We start from the raw sequence: 27,388 nt of genomic DNA, 5'->3' as shown, positions 1-27,388 counted from the left end.
TGTTTGTGCATAGTGGGGTGGCACAGTGGGTTAGCGCTGCTGCCTCACAGCGCCAGGGACCCGGGTTCGATTCCTGGCTTGGGTCACTGTGTGGAGTTCTCCCCGTGTCTGTGTGTGTTTCTTCCGGGTGCTCTGGTTTCCTCCCACAGTTTGAAAGAAATGCTGGTTAGGTGCAATGGCCGTGCTAAATTCTCCCTCGGTGCACCCGAGAGTGTGGCGACTAGGGGATTTTCACAGGAACTTCACTGCAGTGTTAATGTAAACCTACTTGTGACACTAATAAATAAACTTTCTAGTAAATCTGTTCTGCACTCTGAGGCCTTGACGTAGAATCATACAGTGCAGAAAGAGGCCATTCGGCCAATCGAGTCTGCACTGACCACAATCCCACCCAGTCCTTGTCCCCATAACCCCATGCACTTACCATAGCCAGTCCCCCTGAAACTAAGTGGCAATTTAGCATGGTCAATCCACCTAACCCGCCCATCTCTGGACTGTGGGAGGAAACCGGAGCACCCGGAGGAAACCCACGCAGACACAGGGAGAACGTGCAGACTCCACACAGATGGTGACCCAAGCCGGGAATCAAACCCGGGTCCCCGGCACCGTGAGGCAGCTTTGATTTGACTTATTATTGTCACCTGTATTATGATAGTGAAAAGTATCGTTTCGTGCGCGCTATACAGACAAAGCATACCGTTCATAGAAAAGGCAAGGAGAGAGTGCAGAATGTAGTGTTACAATCGTAGCGAGGGTGCAGAGAAAGATCAACTGAGTGTGAGGTAGGTCCATTCAAAAGTCTGATGGCAGCAGGGAAGAAGCTGTTCTTGGTACGTGACCTCAGACTTTTGTATCTTCTTCCTGACGGAAGAAGGTGGAAGAGAGAATGTCCGGGGTGCGTGGGGTCCTTGATTATGCTGGCTGCTTTTCCGAGGCAGCGGGAAGTGTAGACTGAGTTAATGGATTGGAGGCCACTGTGCTGCCTCGTTCTTCTTTTAAAATGTGGACCCTGAATCTGGAGAAGCACCTTACTCCAGCTGAGGACCAACCATAAGAAGTTGGCCTGTCGCAACTTTTTTTCTCTAAAACAGACACAAGTGGCCGAGCGGCTCTGCCTGTGCTGTGACCATTCTTTGATGCTGGTGATGTGTGCTAACTGTCTTGTCCTCCAATCCCCACCCCCACAGGCGGCTACACGTCCAGGATGATGACTGACATGGTTGACAACCACCGAGAGAGCTGGGATTCTCTCGTCTGCGCCGTGGAGAAGTATCGCAAGCAGACGGGCAACGACGTGGTCCTCCTCTCAGCCTACCGGCCCAAGCTGCAGTCCAACCTCGCCTACGCGGTTCACGGGACTGGGGCCCTCTCGGACGCCACCAAGCAATACCTGGACGACATTGCGGTTTTCCACAAGACTTCGGCCTACGCCAGCGGCTTGATCCCAGTGCACGGCAGCGGGAAAACCGCAGGACAGGAGGCGGTGGCTCCTGAGGATGCCTTCTCCAAGAGCTACCCATCCATCTACGGCAAGGGTGGCTTCACAGCTGACGATCTGAGCCCGGTGGAAGCGGAGCCTGTGTCGGAATGTGGCCCAGGAGTGTCGGAAACTGATGAGAGGACAGCGTCTGAAACAGAGAGAGAAGTGGACAGATGTAGCTTAAATGACCCTTCAGGTAAAGAGAGGGGAGAGCGCCGTTGATGTTTAGCACTATGTAATCGCCTCTAATTTCCAATTTCAGCAGTGGTGAACCTTTGGGGCCCAGAAATTAGAATGACAGCAGCTTGCATTTGTATAGCACCTTTTTAACATAGTGAGACACTTTGCAGTCTTGTCAAACAAAATTTGACACTGAGCCACACGAGATGTTAAGACAGATGTTGATCATAATGGTGGAGCTTGTGGGGGAGGGGGGGGGTTGGCGTTGGGCAGCAGAGAGAGAGATTGCAGAGCTTGAGGCTGAGACCATCGAAGGTGCACCTGCCAGAGGTACAGCAATGAAAGTCTAGGTGTGTGCAGGGTCCACTCATTCCTCAGAATAGACGGAGACGGCACTGAGACTTGAATTTCTTTTATTGAGCAGAATTAAAACATTCCAGAAAACAAAAAAGAGATACTGGCCAGTCCTGTGCTGGTCAAAGAACTCAAAACATACTCTGGACTGAACTAACTAAACCTAGAGCTGTGACTACAATATAAGCTAATTCTTATCCGCTATTTCTTTGGTATATGCTGTCTCTGATTACCAAATCACCTTGCAGATGCTATTTATGAAAGTTTTGCTTTGCCTTATGAAAAGGCCTGTTTCTGCTTGCATGGTAATTTCAAAGAATACAGTCAATTTTTCTAGCTAATCCCAGCATGCCTGCTGAGTTTTGAAATGTGGTCGGGTTGCATTTAAATGCTAAGCTTTTAAAGCTAATTGTGTCGGCAGAAATATCCTTGCTTAATTGAAACAAACATACACAGGATCCACAGCAGTGTGCTAACCGGGTGCTCCGGTTTCCTCCCACAGTCCGAAAGACGTGCTGGTTAGGGTGCATTGGCCGTGCTAAATTCTCCCTCCAGTGTACCCGAACAGGCGTCGGAGTGTGGCGACTAGGGGGTTTTCACAGTAACTTCATTGCAGTGTTAATGTAAGCCTACTTTTGATAAATAAACTTAGAATAGAAGCTGGAATCAGCAGAGATCTGAATTGTGGAGCTACAGGAGGTTATAGGGATAGGGGTTGAAGCTAAAGGTTTAAGTTTAAAGCATTTCTTTTCCAACCCCCCCACCTCCAACTTTTCCCTCGATGATACTCTTTAAAATCTACATTAATGGCCAAGTTTTTTGTCATCTATCCCACTGAGCTCATTGTGTCTCTATCAAATTTTGTTTAATCCGCTCCTGTCCAGCACCTTTGGCTGTTTTGCTCCACTATGCAAATAGTTTTCTCTCTGGGTGCAGGCATATCAAGAGGTATGCAATAATTTGGGGCAAGTTACCCCACAGTGTTGCGTTAAATCATGATAAAGTAAAAAAGTTTATTTATTAATCATAAGTAGGTTTACATTAACAGTGCAATGAAATTACTGTGAAAATCCTCTAGTTGCTACACTCTGCCCCCGGTTTGGGTACACTGAGGGAGAATTTAGCATGGCCAATGCACCTAACTAGCATGTCTTTAGGACTGTGGGAGGAAACCAGAGCACCCAGAGGAAACCCACGTAGACACGGGGAGAACGTGCAAACTCCACACAGACAATGACCCAAGCCAGGAATTGAACCTGGGTCCCTGGTGCTGTGAGGCAGCAATGCTAACTACTGTGCCACTGTGCCCTGAAAAAGACCGGAATTGAACCCGGGTCCCTGGTGCTGTGAGGCAGCAATGCTAACCACTGTGCCATGATGTGGAGATGCCGGCGTTGGACTGGGGTAAACACAGTAAGAAGTTTAACAACACCAGGTTAAAGTCCAACAGGTTTATTTGGTAGCAAAAGCCACACAAGCTTTCGGAGCTCTTAGCCCCTTCTTCAGGTGAGTGGGAATTCTGTTCACAAACAGAGCTTATAAAGACACAGACTCAATTTACATGAATAATGGTTGGAATGCAAATACTTACTGATAAAGCGGATACTGATAGCCAAGTTCCGCACACACGAGGACGGCCTCAACCGGGATATTGGGTTCATGTCACACTATTTGTAACTCCCACAGTTGCGTGGACCTGCAGAGTTTCACTGGCTGTCTTGTCTGGAGACAATACACATCTTTTTAGCCTGTCTTGATGCTCTCTCCACTCACATTGTTTCGTCTCTTAAAGACTTGATTAGTTGTAAGTATTTGCATTCCAACCATTATTCATGTAAATTGAGTGTGTCTTTATAAGCTCTGTTTGTGAACAGAATTCCCACTCACCTGAAGAAGGGGCTTGGGGCTCCGAAAGCTTGTGTGGCTTTTGCTACCAAATAAACCTGTTGGACTTTAACCTGGTGTTGTTAAACTTCTTACTGTGTTTACCACTGTGCCACCCAGACAGCGTGTACAGAGCGCCACAGGTGTCAATGTAGTAAAAGCTACATTTAGCCAATGACATTGGGAAGCAATATTTTCCACAACGAGACATTCATGTGGGGTGTTGGTGTGATTTCAAGAAGAAATTAGATATAGCTCGTGGGGCTAAAGGGATATGGGGGGAAATGAGGGGATCAGGATATTGAATTCGATGATCAGCCGTGATTTAAAATGAGTGGTGGAGCAGGCTCGAAGGGCTGAATGGCCTACTCCTGCTTCTAGTTTTTGTATGGAATGAGGTTTAGAGGTTAAAACTCAGGAATCATTTCTAGAAACCATTGGAAACAGGGAATATCAGATCTTTCTGGATAGTGCCATTAAGATGCACTGAATGGTTTTTCCTCGTGTCATTGTGTTGTGATTTTTGTTTTTGCCCCATGTTACAATGCAAGCTGCTGGTGAAGTGTCAATCACTGGCTTTCGAATCAGCGGTCCTTTTGTAGGGGTGGCACAATGGTTTAGCGCTGCTGCCTCTCACCGCCAGAGACCCGGGTTCAATTCCCAGTTGGGTCACTGTCTGTGTGGAGTTTGCACGTTCTCCCCCTGTCTGCGTGGGTTTCCTCCGGGTGCTCCGGTTTCCTCCCACAGTCTGAAAGACATGCTGGTTAGGGTGCATTGGCCGTGCTAAATTCTCCCTTGGTGTACCCGAACAGGCGCCGGAGTGTGACGACTAGGGGATTTTCACAGTAACTTCATTGCAGTGTTAATGTAAACCGACTTGTGACACTAACAAATAAGCTTTAAAACTTAAATCAGGACAGAAAGAGGCCATTTGGCCCATCATTCTGAATTGGCTGTTTGGCAGCACAATCCCTTTGCTCCTACTTGCCACCTCTTTTTTTTCCTCGTATCCTTTGCAGTTATTTTTTAACTTGCAGTTTGGCAATCTCAACTTTATTTTTCTTTTTAGCAACATAGGAATGGCAGTAGGCCATTCAGCCCCTCGAGCCTGCTCTGCCATTTAATACGATCATGGCTGGTGGGGCACTTCAATGCCCTTTTTAACACCCACTAGCCCCATAACCCTTCACGCTATTAGTCAGGAATCTATCAATCTCTGCTTTCAACGTACTTCGTGACTGAGCTTCCACAGCCCCTTTGGGGTCTTTTTTGAGGTGGCACTTAAGAGTGGACATTCCCTGCATTAAACCCGTCGATTAGTGTGTGAATTGGGATTCCATTCGACTTCCTTTTCAGAAATTAACCCCCCCACCCCCCAAAAGAAGGGAAATGGTGTCATGCTGTTTGAATGCGTGCATGTGCGAAAGAACTCGAGTGTCAGCAATGTAACACCTCCACGGAGCCAGTCTGTCCACTTTACTTCCAGCCTGACCACAAATTGCCTGAATCCCTGTCCATAGTGAATTGGATCTCCCCAGTCCGAGACATGATGTAAACTACATAACATGGGGATCATCTTTCATAAGACAGAGGAGAGCTCCTAATCAGGAACAGGCTGCCTCAGCTTGCATACCATTAGACTGGCACAACTGGGTCAGATTTACAAATAGGCACTCTGTCTGGTTAAACATAACATGACCTCTGCCGCCACCCTCTCTCTCCCTTTACGATTACGTCCCAAGAATCAGTCTTTCAGGCTAAGAATATGTCCCGGTGGCACAGTGGTTAGCACTGCTGTCTCACAGCGCCAGGAACCCACTTTCGATTCCTGGTTTGGGGGTCACTGTCTGTCTGTGTGTGGAGTTTGCACGTTCTCCCCGTGTCTGCGTGGGTTTCCTCCGGGAGCTCCGGTTTCCTCCCCAAGTCTGAAAGATGTGCTGGTTAGGTATATTGACCCGAACAGGTGCCGGAGTGTGGCAACGCGGGGAATTTCACAGTAACTTCATTGCAGTGTTAATGAAAGCCTTACTTGTGACACTAATAAATAAACTTTAACTAACTTTAATCACCTCCTGCTTAATCTCCAGTCTTTCCCCACTATGTCCCCTGCTTGATATACATTGTAAATCAATCTAGGAGGAACTTGTACAGCATGGATCCTTTTTATTAAGCTCTGCATGTAGCTAAAAAGAGCTGACCCTCGGCAGTGACAACTGTTGATTGGAGGCTGAGTATTTAACCCGGTTATGTCCCAGAGCTCAATCTAGATTACGTCTGGATTAAAGCAACAATTTGCGTTTAGACGGCAACCCTCTCAACCTTGTGACATTCCACAATGCTTACAGCTAATTAATACTTACTGAAGTATGTTTTTTGCTGTAACCTAGGAAAAACAGCAGTCAATTATCACACAGCAAGCTCCAACACACAGCAAAGACAAATGATCTGTTTTAGTGGGGAGAGAATAGAGCCAACGTTTCGAGTCTCGATGACCCTTCTTCACAGCTGAGTCTGCACTGTCCACAATCCCACCTGAGCCCTACTCCCATGACCCTGACACTAGGGTCAATTTAGCATGGCCAGTCAACCTAACCCACACGTCTTTGGACTGTGGGAGGAAACCGGAGTACCCGGAGGAAACCCACGCAGACACCGGGAGAATGTGCAAACTCCACAGTGACCTGAGGCCGGAATCGAACCCGGGTCCCTGGTGCTGTGAGGCAGCAGTGCTAACCACTGTGCCACCGCACCACACTTGGGCGCCTGTTCGGGTACACGGAGGGAGAATTTAGCATAGCCTATGAGGGGTGGAGCAGGGACGGGTGAAAGGGGACAAAGGAAATCATAGAATCCCTACAGTGCAGAAGGAGGTCTTTCGGCCCATCGAGTCTGCACCGACCACAATCCCACCCAGGCCTTAGCCCCATAATGCCATTCATTTACCCTAGCTAGTCCCCGCCCCCCACACTAAGGGGCAGTTTAGCACGGCCAAACCACCTAACCTGCACATCTTTGGAGTGTGGGAGGAAACCGGAGCGTCCGGAAGAAACCCACGCAGACACGAGGAGAACGTGCAGACTCCGCACAGACAGTGACCCAAGCTGGGAATCGAACCCGAGTCCCTGGCGCTGTGAGGCAGCAGTGCTAACCCACTGTGCCAATGTAAACGAGGATACAGACGGCTGAAAAGGAGCTAAAAAATGTCCATTAAATAATCAATGCGTGAATGGCTGAACGGAGATGCAGATTGCACCAGATTTTTTGCTTCACATTCCAGCATCCACAATATTTTGCTTTGATCTATTTTAGTGATGTCGGTTGGGGAAGAAATAATGGCCAGGGCACCAGGGACAACTCCCCTTGCAGCTTCTCACGTGGTGTCATGGAAACAGGGCACCTGGGAGCCTTGGTGTAATTCAAAAGATAACATTCTCCCAACAATGTGGCACTCCTTGGTACTGTGCTGGAATGTCAGCCTTGTGTTTTTGGAGGAGGTTATTTCTGAGCCACAGATGACACTGCAGAGATGGAGAGAATCAGGTCGCCACTGCATGAGGTTCATACCTCCAGCTTCAAGCCACTCATTGTAGATGTCTAACTGGCTAAGTTTGGGACCTCAACCTTGAACTCGAAGGGTTTCTGAATATCTAGCACTGGATGTTTGAAAGAACAAGTCCCTAAGCATCCAATGCGAGGTACTGTGCAATAATTAGAGGTATGGGTTTGCTGGAGCAGTGCTGAGAACCCAGCTAGACTTGCACATCTGGACAGGAGTTGATAGTCTGCCTCTGTGCAGTCCTACAGAAATAGACCTCAAGCCTGCACTAACTTGCTGGGGACTTTTAGTTCTCTAGCTTATCTGCTGGACTGTTATCTGTGTTGACACTGGAAAAACACAATCTGACCACAGAGTAGATTTCAACAGCAAGTGAGTGTAAGTTTAGTCACACTAAACGATTGCCTCTATGTGACCCTGTATGGGTAACCTGTGATTGCGAACGTCGCATTAACACTGCCTCCTTTCTTTTCGAGTTTACAGTAAACCTTATCTGCACGCCGTCCTCCCCCCTGCCCCCTGGAGAGCACTCTAGTACCTGCCTCTCTATGTAGAAATCCACTGCTGGTATCCCAACCTGGTCCAAGTTCCTGTCTCTCGTCCCTTCATTGGCTTTTGTTCCAACAATGCTTTCATGTTGAACGTTTTCAGATCTGTCTGTGACCTTGCTCCACACCAAACCCTCACTTCCTCCCACAACCGTGTAATCTCCTACAGCCCTACAACACTCTAGTACATCTGTGCTTCTTCAATTCTGACTGACTTGTCATAGAGGTTTACAGCATGGAAACAGGCCTTTCGCCCATATCCCCCTCTACTCATCGTACCCATGTAACTGTCTAAATGCTTTTTAAAAGACAAAATTGTATCTGCCTCTGTTCTAGACACTCTCCACCCTCTGAGTGACAAAATTGTACCCGCCTCTACTAATACCTCTGGCAGCTTGTTCCAGACATTCACCATCCTCGGAGTGAAAAAATTGCCCCTCTGGACCCTTTTGTATCTCTCCCCTCGCACCTTAAACCTATGCCCTCTAGTTTTAGACTCCCCTACCCTTGGGAAAAGATGTTGACTATCTAGCTGATCCATGTCCTTCATTATTTTATAGACCACTATAAGATCACCCCTAAGCCTCTTACACTCCAGGGTAAAAAGTCCCAGCCTCTCCTTTATAACTCAAACCATCAAGTGCATTCCTGATTTGCATTGTGCCACTATTGGCAGCCAAACCTTCAACCAACTCGGCACTAAGGATCATAGAATGCCTACAGTGCAGAAGGAGGCCGTTCGGCCCATCGAGTCTGCACTGACCACAATCTCACCCAGGCCGCATTCGTGTAGCCCCACATACTTACCCCACTAATCCCTGACACTAAGGGGCAATTTAGCACGGCCAATCCACCTAACCCGCACATCTTTGGACTGTGGGAGGAAACCGGAGCACCCGGAGGAAACCCACGCAGACACGGGGAGAACCTGCAAACGCCGCACAGGCAGTGACCCGAGGCCAGAACTGAATCTGGGTCCCTGGCGCTGTGAGGCAGCAGTGCTAACCACTGTGCCGCCCCCTAATACATGTGACAATAATAAATCGAATCACTTTATCCCTGCACATTCAGCACGGTGCTACAGTGGTTAGCAATGAACAAAGAACAAAGAACAGTACAGCACAGGAAACAGGTCCTTCGGCCCTCCAAGCCTGTGCCGCTCCTTGGTCCAACTAGACCAATCGTTTGTATCCCTCCATTCCCAGGCTGCTCATGTGACTATCCAGGTAAGTCTTAAACGATGTCAGCGTGCCTGCCTCCACCACCCTACTTGGCAGCGCATTCCAGGTCCCCCACCACCCTCTGTGTAAAAAAACGTCCCTCTGATGTCTGAGTTATACTTCGCCCCTCTCAGCTTGAGCCCGTGACCCCTCGTGATTGTCACCTCCGGCTGCCTCATAGCGCCAGGGACCCGGATTCGATTCCCAGCTCGGGTCACTGTCTGTATGGAGTTTGCACGTTCTCCCGGGTCTGCGTGGATTTGCTCCGGTTTCCAACCACAGTCCAAAGATGTGTAGGTTAGGTTGATTGGCCATGCTAAATTGCCCCTTAGTGTCAGGGGGTTAGTAGGGTAAATAATTAAGAGTTATTGGAATAGGGCCTGGGTGGGATTGTGATCGGTGCAGACTCGATGGGCCGAATGGTCTCCTTCTGCACTGTAGGGATTCTATGATTCTTCAATTCCCTTTTCAATGCCTCAACTGAACTTGCCGTCTTTTGGACGAGGATGCTGAGATTCACTCACTAAACCTCTCCGCTTCTCTCTTCCCTTTTTTTAAAAAAACTCCATACATCCAACCTCTCTAACCAAGACGTTGACCCTAATGTCTCCTCACATGGGTGGCTCTGTGTGAAATTTTAGTTGATAATCCTTCTGATGAGGGCCGTTGGAATTTGCATTACAGGTACTCATCTTTACGGGTTTAACATCTTCGCAGAATCCCAGGAGAATAAAAAACTTGAACAGAGTTTATGCAACTTGTGGCTGCAGCTGGAGTTCAGTTCTGGGTGCTACACTTTCGGAAAAATGTGAAGACAAAGAGTGCAGAGAAGATTCTCAAAAATGTTTCCAGGAACTTCAGTTGTAAAGTTTCTTTATTAGTGTCACGAGTAGGCTTGCATTAACACTGCAATGAAGTTACTGTGAAAATCCCCTAGTCGCCACACTCCGGCGACTGTTGGGGTACACCGAGGGAGAATTTAGCACGGCCAATGCACCCTAACCAGCACATCTTTCGGGCTGTGGGAGGAAACCGGAGCACCCGGAGGAAACCCACGCAGACACGGGGAGAACGCGCAGGCTCCGCACAGACAGTGACCCGAGGCCGGGAATCGAACCAGGGTCCCTGGTGCTGTGAGGCAGCAGTGCTAACCACCGTGCCGTCCCTTATGTTGCTAGATTGGAGGGAGGAGATTTGATAAAGAGGTATTCAAAATCATGGGGGCAGGGGAATTGAGAAAGAGGGCACAGATTTACGGTCATGGGCAAAAGAAACATGGAGACGTGAGGAGGAAGCTTTCCACACACCGAACGGATGGGATCTGAAATCTGGCGAAGGGTGTGGTGGTGGCAAGTTTGATCGAGCCATTTAAAAGGGAATTGAAGAATGTGCAGGAATAAAGTGATTTGATTTATTATTGTCACATGTATTAACATACAGTGAAAAGTATTGTTTCTTGCGCGCTATACAGACAAAGCATACCGTTCATAGAGAAGGAAAGGAGAAAATGCAGAATGCAGTGTTACAGTCATAGCTAGGGTGGAGAGAAAGATCAACTTAGTGCGAGGTTTACCACTAAGGACAGCAGGGAAGAAGCTGTTCTTGAGTTGGTTGGTACGTGACCTCAGACTTTTGTATCTTTTTCCCGATGGAAGAAGATGGAAGAGAGAATGTCCGGGGTGCGTGGGGTCCTTAATTCTGCTGGCTGCTTTTCCCGAGGCAGCGGGAAGTGTAGACAGAGTCAATGAATGGGAGGCTGGGGTCAATGGATGGGAGTGGGGAATGGCTCCTTTGGAGAGCTAGTAAATACATGATGGGCCGAATGGTGGCCTCTGTGTTGTACCCATTCTGTGACTAACATAAACAACTCTGCTTTTCAATTGTGTCATTCTAGAAGTAAACAGTTTGCTTTTCTTATGGCCTTATTGATCTATATCACCACCTTTTGGTGATTTGTGTATTTGTATTTGCATACCCCTCTGGTGTGCTACCCCATTTAGAATCTTGCTTCACAAGGAATCCATAGCCTCATTCTTCCTGTCCCAATGTGCCATATCGCAGGTTTATATTATTTGACTGCATTTGCTAATTGTCTGTCCATTCTACATGTTTATTAATGTCTTCCTTTTATTTTGTTGCATTCCTCCTCTATAACCCTAACCCCATCATGCCCCACTTCCCAATTCTGTGTTGGGTGCGAGTGGGATCCCACCAGCCTTTTACAGTAAAGGATTAATGTCTTTCGCCTCTCTTCCTTTGCCCCTTCCAGCCATGTTCACAATGGACGAGGAATCGACCAGTCAGGACTGTGAGCCCTTCTTTGAGTCTGACCTGGATGGAGAGAGCACAGATGGTAAGTCCACAGGGCCTGGGCCACTGCCCTGCAGAGGTGGAAAAAGATTGAGAGCTTATTCTTGTGGTAATTCGTGATAAAGTGCTACTTCTCATCAGCTGCAAGTGAACCTCTTTTCGTGACTAGTGTGGCAGGGGGGGGTGGGAAAACAAAGGCTTTCACCTTTCCTGACTACTGGCTCTTTTGGAACAACAAGGACATTTTGAAATGTAGTCACTCTTGTGGGAATCGAGGGTTACCGGGGTAAGTCGGGAACGTGGAGTTGGGGATTTTCACATCAGATCAGTCATGGTCTCATTGAATGGCGGAGCAGATTGCCTCCTTCCACAGAAATTGTGGTTTGAACAATGGCGCTCGCACCTCTTGCCAATTTTTAATCCGAGTTTAATTTGTAGGATGGATTAGGGTGGAGTTGGGTTTAATTAATCCAGCCTAAAAAAAGAATGTGTGGAGCCTTTGCTGTCCCACCTCTCCATAGGAGCAGGGGCAGGCCATTCAGCCCATCATGCCTGTTCTGCCATCCAAACAGAGCATGGCTGATCATCTACCTCTATACCCCATTCCTCCTGCCCCAGCCCCACATTCCTTGTGTAGGGATTGTGTAGTCCTGTGCCAAAGTCTTCAATTGGAGTGGATTTCCATTCTGTCCATTTCATTGATAGGAACTTGTGGACCACTCTCACAATCTTTTATAAATGATTTACGGGAGGTGGTGGTATTGTCACTGGACTGGTAGGGTCCTGCGGCACAGTGGTTAGCACTGCTGCCTCAGCGCCAGGGATCCGGGTTCAATTCTGGCCCCGGGTCACTGTCTGTTTGGAGTTTGCACGTTCTCAGTGTCTGTGTGGGTTTCCTCCGGGTGCTCCAGTTTCCTCCCACAGTCCAAAAATGTGCTGGTTGGGTTGATTGGCCAGGGTAAATTGCCCCTTAGTGTCCCGGGATGCGTAGGTTAGTGGGGTATATATGTGGAGTTACGGCAATAGGGCCTAGGTGGGATTGTGCTTGGTGCAGACTCGATGGGCCGAATGGTTTCCTTCTGCACTGTAGAGATTCTATGATTTTATAGACTCCGTATTGATTCTTTATCCAGAGACCCAGGGCAAGATCTGGGGACCCAGAATTAAATAAAAACACATCTGGAATTAAGAGTCGAATGATGACCATGAAACCATTGTTAATTGTTGTAAAAATCCACTAATGCCCTTTAGGGAAGGAAATCTGCCGTCCTTACCCAGTCTGACCTACATGTGACTCCAGAGCCACAGCAATGTGGTTGATTCTCAACTGCCTTTAGGCAACTAGGGATGGGCAATAAATGCTGGCCTTCCAGCGACGCCCACATCCTGTGAATGAATGACAAAAATGTGGGGACCAGTGTATTGTTTCCAAAGTTGCTGATGAATCAAAACTAGGTGGGGTTGTGAGGGTAGCACAGTGGTTAGCACTGCTGCCTCACAGCATTCTGGCCTTGGGTCACTGTCTGTGTGGAGTTTGCATATTCTCCCCGTGTCTGGGTGGGTTCCCTCCGGGTGTTCCCTCCGGGTGTTCCGGTTTCTCCCACAGTCCAAAGATGTGCGGGTTTGGTTAATTGGCCATGCTAAATTGCCTTTAATTTCAGGGGGATCAGGAGGGTAAATCTGTGGAGTTATGGGGACAGGACAGTACCTGGGTAGGATTATTGTCAGTGCAGGTTTGATGGGCCGAATGGCCTCCTTCTGCGCTGTAGGTTCTATGATCTATCTGAGGAGGCTACAAGAGAATCTGGACAGGCCAAGTGAGTGGGCAAGAACCTGCAAGATTAAACATAATGTGAAGTTATCCACTTTGTTAGAAAACAGAGATGTTGTATTTCTTAAAGGTTGAGGGGTTGGGAAGTCCAAAAGGAGCTGGGTGTCCTTGTTAATGAGTCGCTAAAAGTTAGCGCACAAGTGCGGCAAGCAATTAGGAAGGGAAATGGTACGTTGGCCTTCATGGCCAAGAGGAATAGCTTGCAGGAGTGTAGATGTCTTGCTGCAATTGTATAGAGCCTTGGGAGACGGTGCTTGGTGTATTGTGTTCAGTTTTTGTCTCCTTATCCAAGAAAGGATATACTTGCCATTGAGGATGACACAGTGGTTAGGACTGCTACCTCACAGCACCAGAGACCTGGGTTCAATTCCGGCCTTGGGTCACTGTCTGTGTGGGTTTCCTCCCACAGTACAAAGATTTGCAGGTTATGTTGATTGGCCATGCTAAATTGCCCCATGGTGTCAGGGGGATTAGCATGGTAAATATATGGGGTTACAGGAATAGGGTCTGGGTAGGATTGTGGTCGGTGCAGTCTCGATGGGCTGAATGGCCTCCTTCTGCACCTTAGGGATTCTATGAGGGAGTGCAGCGGAGGGTCACCAGACTGATTCCTGGGATGGCAGGATTGTTGTGCGAGGGGAGATTGAGGAGACTGGGGTCTGTATTCTGCAGAGTTTCGAACAACGAGAGGCGATCTCATTGAAACTTGCAAAATTCTTACAGGACTCGCGAGGGTCGATGTGGACAGGACATTTCCCCTGGCTGATGATTCTGGAACCAGGGGACGCAGTCTGAGTAATGGACAGGCTACTTTAAGTCGGAGATGAGGGGGAGTTTGCTCAATGAGGACATTGAGAATTCTCGACCTCAGAAGGCTATGGAACCTCAGTCATTGAGCACATTCAAGACAGAATCGCTATATTCTGGATACTAATGGCATCAAGGGAAATGGGGTCGAGGTAGATGATTGACCATGATCTGTTTTGAATGGCAGAGCAAGCTCGATGGGCTGAATGGCCTGATACTAATGACATCAGGGGATATGGCGTTGGGGGGGGGAGGAGGCGGCAGACTGGGGTATAGAGGTAGATGATCAGCCATGATCTGTTTGAATGGCAGAGCAGGCAATGATGGGACGAATGGCTCAACCCTGCTCCAATGGAGAGGTGGGACAGCCAAGAGGCTGCTTAAGCTTCAGCTTTTTAATAGAATGCACCTAACTTTCCACTGGCTTTTTTTTTTGGGAGCAGGAATCAAACCTCAAAGGTCAGTCAGATGGACCACGGCTACTAGTTTTTTTTAAAAAAAAGAGGATTTTAAGGGGCTTTAAGCTGTTAGCATTCAGTCAGTGTTTCACAGCAGCCCTTGCTGCCTTGGAGCTCAGAACCCTCCCATTTCATCTCGCAACCCACCTGGGAATCTGGGGGAAGCCCTGGTTATTGCATTAACCATGCAGTGCTTTTGAGTTCCAGCTGGGCGGCACGGTGGCACAGTGGGTTAGCACTGCTGCCTCACAACTCCAGGGACCCGGGTTCGATTCCTGGCTTGGGTCACTGTCGGTGTGGAGTTTGCACATTCTCCCCGTGTCTGTGACGGTTTCTTTCGGGTGCTCCGGTTTCCTCCCACAAATGTGTGCGTTGGGTTGATTGGCCATACTAAATTGCTCCTTAGTGTCCTGGGATGCGTAGGCTAAAGGGATTAGCAGGGTAAGTGTGTGGGGTTATGGGGAGAGGGCCTGGGTGGAATTGTTGTCGATGGGCCAAATGGCCCCCTTCTGCGCTGGAGCCATTGTATGATTCTTTACAATGCTCCAATGTGAATTGACTGTGGCTGCCTGGTTATGCTTTTTTCGTCTTCTGCCTGTGTCCTACAGATGGAAGTTTGAGCGAGGAACTTCCTGTCCGTCCACAATCGTTACCCCAGGCCAGGTGTCACCAGTATGCCAAGTCCCTGCCCGTGTCCGTCCCTATTTGGGGATTCAAGGATCTGAAACCAAAGAAGCTTGCTGATGGGGACAATGAAGAACGGGTAAGCTGTATTCTCTTCAGAATTATCGTTGTGTGCTCGGAGCACAGTGGTTTAGTGGTTATGTGGCTGAATGAGTAATCCAGAGATTGAGTTCAATTTCCACGATAGTAGTCGGAAAGACGTGCTGGTTAGGATGCGTTGGCCGTGCTAAATTCTCCCTCAGTGTTACCCGAACAGGCGCCGGAGTGTGGCGACTAGGGGATTTTCACTAACTTCATCGCAGTGTTAATGTAAGCCTACTTGTGACACTAATAAATAAACTTTAACTTTAAACAAAACTTAACAATTATATTCATTTTTTAATATCTCGAATTTAAAAAAACTGTTGGTGATCTTGTCGGTGTCAACTTTGCGAATCAATTGGGGTTTTAATACTGCGTCCTCTTGGGAAGGAAACCTGCCATCCTTGCCCAGTCACGGCCTGTGATTGCTGTTCCACCCCAGTGTGACTCTTGACTGCCTCCTGAAGTGGCCCAACGAGCCCCCTCCGTCGTCTCAAACTAGGTCTGGGCAATATTAGTCACAAGTAGGCTTGCATTCACACTGCAATGAAGTTACGCCCACGTCCCAGGAGTGAGTGGGGAAGCACCTCTGCTTCCCTGTCGCCCTTTGAATGCTGACACGCAATCACACTAGTAGAAGTGGTTGAACCTTGGCTCCAGTCCAGCTTTGTAACTTCCCCCAACTGGCGGAAAGATCACTTCTGGCAAAGGTCTGGAATTTCTGTAGTTGATTTATTATTGTCACATGTATTGGGATACAGTGAAAAGTATTGTTTCTTGTGCGCTATACAGACAAAGCATAACGTTCATAGAGTACGTAGGGGAGAAGGAAAGGAGAGGGTGCAGAATGTAGTGTTACATTCGTAGCTAGGGTGTGGAGAAAGATCAACTTAATGCAAGGCAAGCCAATTCAAAAGTCAGATGGCAGCAGGAAAGAAGCTGTTCTTGAGTCGGTTGGGTACATGACCTCCGACTTTTGTATCTTTATCCCAACAGAAGAAGGTGGACGAGAGAATATTCGGCGTGTGTGGGGTCCTTGATTATGCTGGCTGCTTTGCTGTGGCAGCGGGAAGTGTAGACAGTGTCAATGGGTGGGAGTTGCTGTTCAGTTAAGTCGAGCCCGCCAGCTGCGGTGATGACCTTGCAGATTTATCCCGGGCTCTGTTTGTTTAAATAGAGCCACTCCCGCTGTATACAACCACCCCCTCCCCGCCCCCCTGTCAACGGCCAGACGTTATCTCCAACCATCTGGCAAGTTGTTGTTGATTTAACATAACAAAGTTAACACAGACTGCTTGAGCCGAGGATTTGTCAGTGTGAATGTCCCCAACGCTGCTCTTCACGATTACCCTGGCAACCAGTGGAATCAGTAGTAGTTATTGTTAGAGGGGACAGTGGTGTCACCCTTCTCGACTACAACTACTGGCGGTGGGGAGGGGGCACAGTGGTTAGCATTGCTGCCTCATAGTGCCAGGGACCCGTGTTCGATTCCTGGCTTGGGTCACTGTCTGTGTGGAGTTTGCACGTTCTCCCCGTGTCTGTGTGGGTTTCCTCCGGGTGCTCCAGTTTCCTCCCACAGTTTGAAAGACGTGCTGGTTAGGTGCATTGGCCGTGCTAAATTCTTCCTCTGTATACCCGAACAGGTGCCGGAGTGTGACGACTAGGGGTTTTTCACAGTGACTTCATTGCAGTGTTAATGTAAGCCTATTTGTGGCACTAATAAATAAACTTTGAAACAATAAATTTTGCATTTCTACAGTTTGTTTTAATGTGGTTTAAAAAGACCCAAGCTGCTTGACAAGAATGGTGATCAAGCAACATTTGCTTAAAGTTTAGACCCTGCTCCATGACTCCACTTACTTACCCTGACACTAAGGGACAATTTAGCATGGCGAATCAACTCAACTCGCACACCTTTGAACTGTGGGAGGAAACCCATGCAGACACGGGGAGAACGTGCAAACTCCACACGATCCTCCAAGGCTGGAATCAAACCTAGGTCCCTGGCACTGAGGCAGCAGTGCGAACCATTGTGCCATCCCTGAGGGGGGTCCTGACACTTGAGGGGCAATTTAGCATAGCCAATCAACCTAACCCGCACATCTTTGGACTGCGGGAGGAAACCGGAGCATCCGGAGGAAAACCATGCAGACATGGGGAGAACGTGCAAACTCCACACAATCCCCCAAGGCCAGAATCAAACCCCTGGCGCTGTGAGGCAGCAGTGCTAACCATTGTGCCATCGTGTCAGCCCTGAGGGTCCTCCTGACACTTGGGGGCAATTTGGCATCAGCAGGAAATCTGAAATGAAATCGCCGAGCAAGTGTATAGGAGACGCTCTGCGGGATCGATAGAGAAAGCAGGATTTGCGTTTTGAGTCGGGACGCTGGAGTTTGATTGCTTGAATCCTGGCTGTGCTGTTTCAGTGTTACTGGTGTCTCTCGCGACTCAACCTGCCATGCTGTCCACAGACTGACTCTCTCTCTCTCCCTTTTGCTTCCAGTTGCCTTCACCCGATTTGGACAAGATTGCCGCCAGCATGAGAGCCTTGGCCATGAGCGTGACGGACGGCACGGAGATGTTTGGCGACCTGCCGCGCCCCCGACTCAACACTGGCGACTTCCAGAAGCCCTATCGGAAGTTCTAGAGCACTTTTCAATGTCAACCACCGCCTTTCTCCCTCTCCTCCCCCCGCCCCCCATCCCTCCTCCCTTGCCCTTTCCTCCCCATGCCCTAGACAAACACTACAGCGATCCTTCCCGCAAGGAAAGTCATTACTGGTCCAGGGCTGTCGCATGGTCCTGCCGCTTCATGTAGCATTAAGGTTTCGTATGACAAAAAGACTGGGTCACGAGTTGATTTAGTAACTTTTCACGGAGATGAGGAAAACATGAAACTTTATAGTATATTTTTCTGGTTTAAAATATTGTGTGATGCAAGAGTTCCCAAGAGTCCCCTTTTAACGTTCCATCTTGTCCTTGTTATGTCTTTCTCCTTTCCAGCATGCCCCGTGTTTTGAACCTGCTAACCAAGCCTCCTCTTTATATTCCGACAAGAGCCCAGTACGAGATGGCGGGTCCCAACCGCACAGAACTGTTGGCGTGGAACCCGGAGATTTCGGCTGGCGTGAGAGCAGAATTCTGACGCTCTCCCTTGCCCATTTTCGATAAAATGCCTTGTGCTCTTTGGGTCAAGTTACAGGTAGTGACAAAATCTGCGTGACGGATTGCATTGAGATCTCCCCGCTTCTTCTCCCGCCCCCACCCCCAAAAAAAAAGCCCTCAAACCAACTAGTCGTAAGCAGAAAGTGCGAGTTGGTGTTGTCAAAGTCTGTCTTCCTCAAGACTGGTTATGTCTGCAATTCTGATCCAAATGGCTTGGGGTGTGAATGGGCATCTCCTACCCCCAGCCCTCCCCCTCCCAATCCTGTGTGGTTCCATTTGAAGGGCAGAATGGCCTCACAGTTTCACCTTCTCGGGCAAGACCTGATGCCACTTTTTTTTTAAAAAGCCGTGATCATTTTCCAAAGGAAATGTCTGAATCTGGCGTCTTGGCCGCTGCCCTGCGTGCTGGCTATGCCTTTTTCTTGTTTTAATCTTGTGTGTCTTTATTTTTTTTTTAAAAAAAGCAGACAACTGCATGATCCAATGAACTGCGTGAATGTCATGTCATTTTGCTAAGAGGCTGAGTTTGGAATGCTTTGTCCGCGACGCATTAGCAAGTTCTGAATACTCAGATTGGCCGAGATTCTTTGCATTGCAAACCCTGCAAGTTCTTTTTAACCGTTGTTTATTCAGATAGTTGGGCCCCCGGCGCAGTTTCTGATTGATAAAAGGGGGTAGGTGCTGCAGCAAAAGGTCTGGTCGACCCAGCCCCTGTCAAATAAGTCCGTTGGCATTGTCTCCTGAAGCATTGGGGCTGCGCTGCACTACATCCTAGTGCCAACCACCATGTGGCACAACTTCGGGCATCGTGGGGAAGGGGGTGGATGTAATGCCCTGGGTAATGGCAGCTGTTGAGATTGCATACTGCTGGACCCGGGAGGTCTCTTTGCCGCATTGTCCTAAAGCTGGTGATCGGGGTGGGCTGGTGTACTCCGAAGTGAGAGTGCTGCAGTGAATGGCACGCGTGAGCCCCGGTTTTGTAATGGCACTGGCTTCTAACCAGTGGCTTTTTTTAAAAAAAAAATCTTGCAGAGACACTTTGCATCCCTGTGCCACTCTTTCACCCATGTGTTTGCTCGAAAATGGGTTTGCTGGTTGGTGCCAAGCTTAGTGGGGCCGCGATTCAGTCACTGCAGCACGAGGACAAGGACTCCTGCGCTGGTTTTAAAATGCTCCTATTGCTTGTGTTGCCTGGGGAACTAAATGCTGCCTGGTGTTCACTTTAGAATCTCCCCCCTCCGACCAAACACTGCAATGGCCTCTCGGCCTCCTTCTGTGTCGCAGTTGTCACCTCCCCTGAAAGGGTTTTGCTGAGGTCTGACTTTGCAGTGCAAACATTCGCACAAGCGTCTGAATTGATTCTCCTTGTTTCGGCTGGTTTGTGGCCCGAATATACACAATGGCCTTTTGCCCCATTTATAGATCCCAATGGCTTGTTTCAGGGTTTGGAAACTTGTGTGTGTTTCTTTATCTTCCCCCCCCCCCCCCCCCTTCATTACAGAATTGCTATAATGCTGCCTTTGTACTGGCTCATGTAGCCAGGGAAACTGGTCAAAAGCAAGCTAGCTATTAACTCCCTAAAGTCAGGCGTAGTGTCATCTTGTTTTGTGTAATCGCGGAGATTTGAAGTCAGTTTCCCCTCTCCGCCACCTGCCTGTCCTGAATCCCGTCTGCCTTTCATTCTACCAACGTCTGCCCCAGGGTTTCCCGATTCGCAAAGCTGGAAATCTCTCTGCTGTCGTTTCGAAGTCGTCGGAACATTTTAAGTCCGCCTTGGGGAGAAGGATGAATGCTGACCCCTGCTTTCCCTCCCTCCCCTTGTTAAATACTCCCCTTTAAACAGAACCCATTACAATATGTGTGTCTCTGATATTGCCAAAGAGGTGGGTCTGTCTCGAGTCCCATCAGTGATCCCCGAACTGTTCCAGTATCGATCAGTTTGGTTTACTTCATGCTTTTGCCCCTTTTTCAGTTCGAAAGTGTGGGGGGGGTGGAAAAAGAAACACTCTCGCCCAAAGATCAGTCGCTCCCAGTCAGAATCACGGTGAATGAGACCGCTCCCCACTCCTGCTTCTCTCCTCCACCCCCCCACCCACTGCCTCCTCCCAACAACCATGGGACCCTCCAGGGCCAGACAGGAAGCAGGTTGGAATGGGTTCTACAATACGCTGCGCCCTGCTGTTTGCCAGGTGGAATACCCACCCCCTGACCAGTCGCTGAACTTGGATGTAATTCTCTGTTACGCGTGAACACTATCACGTAGGTGATTGATGCTGATTCCTGACCTTGGGGACTCTCGGCAACTCCATATCAGAAGAGTGTCCAGAAGTGACTATTCCCCCAAGAGGAGCTGAGCTTGATGCTGACTAGACTTTTTTTTTTGAGGAATGCTGTTAATAACTTGAGAACCTCATGTAGGGCCTGGAGGTGAACCAGCTGAACTGTAGACACTACCCATCAGTGCAGGAGTTGGGGTTTTGCAATTGAGTTTCTATATAATACAACATCCCAAGTATGGTGCTTTTGTTCGACTACCTTCTCCGCTCTATATTAATAGCCTCCTTGGAGTAACAAGCAAGTACAGCTACCCCTTTACCACTGCTTCCTTTTCCTTCCCTCCCTATTTGAATATTGAGGCATCACCCCATATCTTTCCCCTCTTGTAGCTTGCCTCCAGCTGCTAAAGTGTGACATACCAACGCTTGTACTTTCTATTGCCCGAGATACCCAGATTTGCACCCCCTTTAGTTCACCACACGCCCCATAGGTTGAGCAACCCATGCCAATCCTGCGTAGGAGTCCCTTTTTTCATACAGAGATGCTGTGATGGGTTACAGAGGTTGCATTACCGGACTAACTACCCCTTGGTAGAAATATGACATGGTAATATCTGCCACCTCGTCAATTCAGCTGTGCTGTATGTCTTGGTAGACATTTGCACTGGAGACTGAGGGAGACTAAGAATCCAGCCACTGGGAAATGTCACTCCCAACCTCTATCAGCGTTCCTTGAAGTTAATAGTTTTTGAATGCTCCTCTCTGTAAAGGAGCTAGATTGACACTAGGTTGGGGCGGAGCTCTGCACCAGGTGGAGCAAAGCAAGTTCACTGCCCAGAGAGGGGGCAGGGGGCTTTGCTCCAGAGTTTGATGCCTCCCACCCCCATCGCTGCAGATTTGTCCTCCAGCTTGGCAAAGGAAGCTTGTTGACTCACTGCCCCTGCCGTGCTGGTAATCCGAATAGCCCACTGTCACCAGCTGGAGAAGTATCAGTTACTTGGTGTCTTGTGGCTGATAGCCCAGGGTAGCCTGAGTCACAGAACGACCTGTCCCAGATCTCGTGACACTGGGCTCAAAGCCTAATTCTTAACACTAACTGCATCAAGTTGGGAAAATTTGTTGGGGGGGGGTTGTGGGAGCTGGAGAAATGATTCTGAAATATTCAGGTGAACGAATTGCGTGCCTCTCTCTCGCCCATTGCTGCTGTGTGCAAGAATTCACTGCTCCATCCAGTGGTAATGGCCACAGAAAGAAAAGGAAAATGTTACAGGATAATAAGGAAGAGCGGTTAATGGGTAGAGGGTGGGAGAGGATGTGGGGATTGGTGGCAATGGGGCTGTGAACTGTCCTTGAAGAAATGAACAAGTCGGGGCTTCAGTGGTCCAGCAGCTCGCTGCTGCTCTGAAAGGGATGGGGGCCATCACTGTGCTCCAACCAGCCCATTGGCGCTCAGTATGGGTGCCTGGGGCAAATAATTCTTTGTGTTGCTGCTGTTGGGTTCAGTTGAATGCAAGTTGGCATATTAATGGCCTGAGAGAGGCAATGCCTACTGTTTCTGACTGCAGGGACCCCAGGCCCAGATGTCTTGCGGGTGCGTGGTGGGAGAGAATGATATTGAGAGGATATTTGCCTCTGTTTTGCAGTGATGACCTGCATAATCACGTTAATCGGAAGTCTTTTCCTTCAAGTGGAATTGAATAAGCTATGTGAACGATGGAACTGGGCTTGAAAGACCCTCTAACCATGTGGAGGGGTGGGGGGGTTGGATGTTTCTGAAGGTTTGTTGCTACCTCTCTATGCATCAATAGTTACTAACCTTGGATATTTGGGGGGGGGGAGCGGGGGCATTGGGGTGGAGGAGTTGGATGGAGGAACCTTAGTTAAGAGCCAAAATTAAGCATTGGTGTGTTCCATTGACAGCAAGCTGAGCCAAGTGCCAGAGCCTGGCCAAGTTGCATATTGGAATGAAGCCGGAATGCTGTTGACCGGGGTGCTGTTGTGAATCTATGCACTCTGTCAGCGGGGTATAGAATTTGAAGCTTGTTTACGATTAGAAATCCTGGTTTGCGTGATGGATTGGGCTACATTCATGACCTTTTGTAGTTCCTTGCGGTCTTGGGCAGAGCAGGAGCCATACCAAGCTGTGATACAACCGGAAAGAATGCTTTCTATGGCGCATCTGTAAAAGTTGGTGAGAGCCGTAGCTGACATGCCAAATTTCCTTAGTCTTCTGAGTCTTTCTGTCCATCTCTTCCTGTTCCCCTTCCATTATTGCAGTGTTTTACAATCATTGAAGTGAATGTTGTAGGAAACGTGGCAGCCAATCTGAACACAGCCAGTTGTCCCAAAACAGCAGCAAGATAGTGAAACCAAAACAGAAAATGCTGGAAAATCTCAGCAGGTCTTGACAGCGTCTGTGGGTAGAGACAAGAGCCAACGTTTTGAGTCTAGATGACCCTTCATCAGAACTCTGCTCTACACAGTGATAATGGCCATCTATTTTCATGATGTTGATTCAGGAACCAAGGGGGGAGGAAGGATGGCAAGAGTATTCCCTTATTTTTGGAAATAGTGGTGTTGGGATCTTTGCAAAGGCATCTGAGATGACCGACTTGGCTTCAGTTTGACATCTCCCCCAAAAGTTGGCAGCTCTTGTCAGTCGGCACTCTTCCTGTACTGTAGTGGTCTCTTGAGGGGGACTTGAATCCATTGCGTTATGGCTTGAAGCACCAGCCCTCCCTTTTCTCTCCCTTTTTGGATAAGATCAAGCCCAAGATGGGATGCAATGCCTCGTCTTGTCAGCTTAGATCTTGTTTGTGTCTCTTGTGGGGCCCATGAATTGGATTCAATTGGATTTTGAGTTTGGATTTTGGAGCAAGCAAGGAATGGATTCAGGTTTGCTCGCTCCGTTCTCAGCACTGGCTTTGTAACTTGGAGTAAATAAAATGAGCGCTCCCCACTGAACGATGGCAACCTGCTGGGGGAGGCTCGGTGGGATGTGGATGTGGCATTTAGAATGCCGGGATTTTACTCTGCTCTTTTCCATTCTCAGCTGTACGCTGACCATTCTGCTGTCAATTTAAGGGCAAGAGATGGCCTTTTCTTTAAGCATCAACCTTGCTGTGTAATCTCTCGTATAATACAAGTCTGGGGATTGCCTGGAGCTAAAATGAGTCTCGCCTGTAGGGATTAGAGCTTTTGGTTTCCGATGCATGCAAGACTTTGCAAAATGATTTTAAAATATTCAGTGATTTTAAACAATTGTCAATGGATTAAATGATTAGGTTTTGATTTTTATCCTCACCGCCTGCACAGCCCTAGTTAGCCTGGTGTTGAGGCCTCATGGCATTGATGAGTAATGAGCTGTTGATTCACCTCCACACTCTCTCTCTCCCTCCCTCTCTCTGTCCCTATACACACACACTCTACACTCCCACTCTCTCTCTCTCTCTCTCTCTATATCCACACACACACACACTCTCTCTCTCTCTCTCTCTCTCTTCGCACACACTCTCTACACTCCCACTCTCTCTCTATATACACACACACACACACACACACACACACACTCTCTCTCTCTTCACACACTCTCTCTCTTCACACACTCTCTCTACACTCCCACTCTCCATATACACATGCACTCTCTCTCCCTACACTCTCTCTCCCTACACTCCCCCTCCCCCTCCCCCTCTCTCTCTCTCTCTCTCTCATTCTCTCTCTGTACCCTCCCTCTCTCTCTCTCTGTGTGGAGTTTGCACATTCTCCCCATGTCTGCGTGGGTTTCCTCCGGGTGCTCCGGTTTCCTTCCACAGTCCAAAGAAGTGCTGGTTAGGTTGATTGGCCATGCTAAATTGTCCCTAGTGTCAGGGGGTATGAGCAGGGTAAATTTGTGGGGTTACGGGGATAGGGCTTGAGTGGGACTGTGGTCTGGGCAGACTTGATGGGCCGAATGGCCGCCTCCACAGTAGGGATTCTATGGAAGTGAAAACCAAATCTGCCAGAGTTAAAGCCCATCCTGCACGCTAGAATTACATACGCAAACGAGTGGCGTTTTCAATCCCTCTGCATTGTAATCAGGATTGTAAAGACTCCTCTCAGCCCCTCCACCCACCCTTTCCCACAGGATACTGGATAACCGGTTCAAGGCTGGAGGTTCTGGGGTATTGGAGGATTATTTGGTGTGTACTGTGATTGGAGATTACGTTGCTTAATCCGCTTTGCAGCCAGCTCTTAAATCCACCCTGAGTCTTGCGAGCAGATTACTTGACTTTAATTTGTAACCAGTTAATGATAAAAGTCAGAGCAGTTCCTGCCCAAGGGACTGAAGAGGCATTTTAGTTCCCAGCCAGCTGATTGTCAATTGTCTAGAATCATAGTCATAGGGGTTTACAGCATGGAAACAAGCCCTTCGGCCCAACTTGTCCATGCCATCCCATTTTTTTAAACCCCTAAGCTAATCCCAATTGCCTGCGTTTGGCCCATATCCCTCCTATACCCATCGTACCCATGTAACTGTCTAAATGCTTTTTAAAAGACAAAATTGTACCCGCCTCTACTACTACCTCTGGCAGCTTGTTCCAGACACTCACCACCCTCTGTGTGAAAATATTACCTCTCTGGACCCTTTTGTATCTCTCCCCTCTCACCTTAAACCTATGCCCTCTAGTTTTAGATCCCCCCACCTATCTTTGGGAAAAATATGTTGACTATCTAGCTGATCTGTGCCCCTCATTATTTTATAGACCTCTATAAGATCACCCCTCAGCCTCCTACGCTCCAGAGGAAAAACGTCCCAGTCTATCCAGCCTCTCCTTATAACTCAATCCATCAAGTCCCGGTAGCATCCTAGTAAATCTTTACTGCACTCTTCCTAGTTTAATAATATCCTTTCTATAATAGAACCGCAAGTTGTGTTTTGCTGTTTACAGCTTTAAAAAAAATCTATATATGTATCGTCTAATGTAGAAAAATGGCATAAAGTGCTGAAGAGATGTCATTCAAAGAACAAAGCAACTTACAGCACAGGAACAGGCCCTTCGGCCCTCCAAGCCTGCACTAACCATGCTGCCCGACTGAACTAAAACCCCCTACCCTTCCAGGGACCATATCCCTCTATTCCCATCCTATTCATGTATTTGTCCAGACACCCCCTTAAAAGTCACCATTGTATCTGCTTCCCACCACCTCCCCTGGCAGCGAGTTCCAGGCACCCACCACCCTCTGTATTTTAAAAAAAAGCTTTGCCTCGTACATCTCCTTTAAACCTTGCCCCTCATACTTTAAACCTGTGCCCCCTAGTAATTGACTCTTCCACCCTGGGGGAAAAGCTTCTGACTATCCACTCTGTCCATGCCGCTCATAATCTTGTAGACTTCTATCAGGTCGCCCCTCAACCTCCGTTGTTCCAGTGAGAACAAACCAAGTTACTCCAAGCTCTCCATAGCTAATGCCCTCCATGGAAAAGATTGAAAGGGTGCAGAGGAGATTTACAAGGAAGTTGCCTGGATTGAGTGGCATGCCTTATGAGGATAGGCTGAGGGAGCTCTGTCTTTTCTCCTTGGAGAGACGAAGGATGAGAGGAGACCTAATAGAGGTGTATAAGATGCTGAGAGGCATAGATCGGGTGGACTCTCAGAGGCTTTTTCCCAGGGTGGAAATGTCTGCTACGAGAGGACACAGGTTTAAGGTGCTGGGGGGTAGGTACAGGTGAGATGTTAGGGGTAAGTTTTTCACACAGAGGGTGGTGGGCGAGTGGAATTGACTGCCGTCAGTGGTGGTGGAGGCAAACTCAATAGGGTCTTTTAAGAGACTCCTGGATGAGTACATGGAGCGTAATAGGATGGAGGGTTATAGGTAGGTCTAGAAGGTAGGGATGTGTTCGGCACAACTTGTGGGCCGAAGGGCCTGTTTGTGCTGTACTTTTTCTATGTTTCTATACCGGGCAACGTCCTGGTAAATCTTTTCTGTACCCTCTCCAAAGCCTCCACGTTCTTCTGGTAGTGTGGCGACCAGAATTGAACACTATAATTCCAAGTGCGGCCTAACTAAGGTTCTATAAAGCTGCAACATGACTTGCCGATTTTTAAACTCAATGCCCCGGCCGATGAAGGCAAGAATGCCGTATGCCTTCTTGACTGCCTTCTTGAGTACCTTCTCCACCGTTTAGTAGGAAGCTGCTAACTACCAGGTTGGTGGAAGTGAAATTGATCAATGATTTTGAAAGGAAATTGGATGTGGACTTGGAGGGAATTAAACATAGAAACTAGAAGCAGGAGTAGGCTCTTCGCGCCTCCTCCAACATTCATTTTGATCTTGGCTGATCATCACATTCAATATCCCTCGATCCCAAGAGCTATATCTAATTTCTTCAAATCACCACACTTTGGCCTCAACTGAGATTAAGTTTATTTATTAGTATCACAAGTGTCCAAAGATGTGTGGGTTAGGTGGATTAGCCATGCTAAATTGCCCCTTAGCGTCCCAGGATGCGTAGATGAGAGGGATTAGTGGGGTAAATATGTGGAGTTACGGAGATAGGGCCTAGGTGGGATTGTT

General features: G+C 48.3%; 1 protein-coding gene across 3 annotated transcripts in view; it reads left to right on the top strand.

Annotated features, from left to right (window-relative positions):
- Positions 1-27,388, top strand: part of akt1s1 (AKT1 substrate 1 (proline-rich)) — a 47,289-nt gene that overhangs the window by 13,719 nt on the left and 6,182 nt on the right. For 2 of the 3 annotated variants that reach the window (XM_078237371.1, XM_078237372.1), the window contains exons 2-5: positions 1,188-1,676; positions 11,492-11,575; positions 15,237-15,391; positions 17,897-26,330. In XM_078237371.1, the coding sequence (XP_078093497.1) occupies positions 1,205-1,676; positions 11,492-11,575; positions 15,237-15,391; positions 17,897-18,040 (855 nt within the window). In that variant the 5' untranslated portion in view covers positions 1,188-1,204 and the 3' untranslated portion in view covers positions 18,041-26,330. Of the gene's footprint in view, positions 1-1,187; positions 1,677-11,491; positions 11,576-15,236; positions 15,392-17,896; positions 26,331-27,388 lie in introns of those variants that run through there. The other variant, XR_013500386.1, reaches the window with a different exon arrangement.

Source organism: Mustelus asterias, chromosome 21, assembly GCF_964213995.1.
Source record: "Mustelus asterias chromosome 21, sMusAst1.hap1.1, whole genome shotgun sequence".
Taxonomy (NCBI): domain Eukaryota; kingdom Metazoa; phylum Chordata; class Chondrichthyes; order Carcharhiniformes; family Triakidae; genus Mustelus; species Mustelus asterias.
Note: the sequence above shows the minus strand (reverse complement) of the source record. Positions and strands in the feature narration are given on the sequence as shown.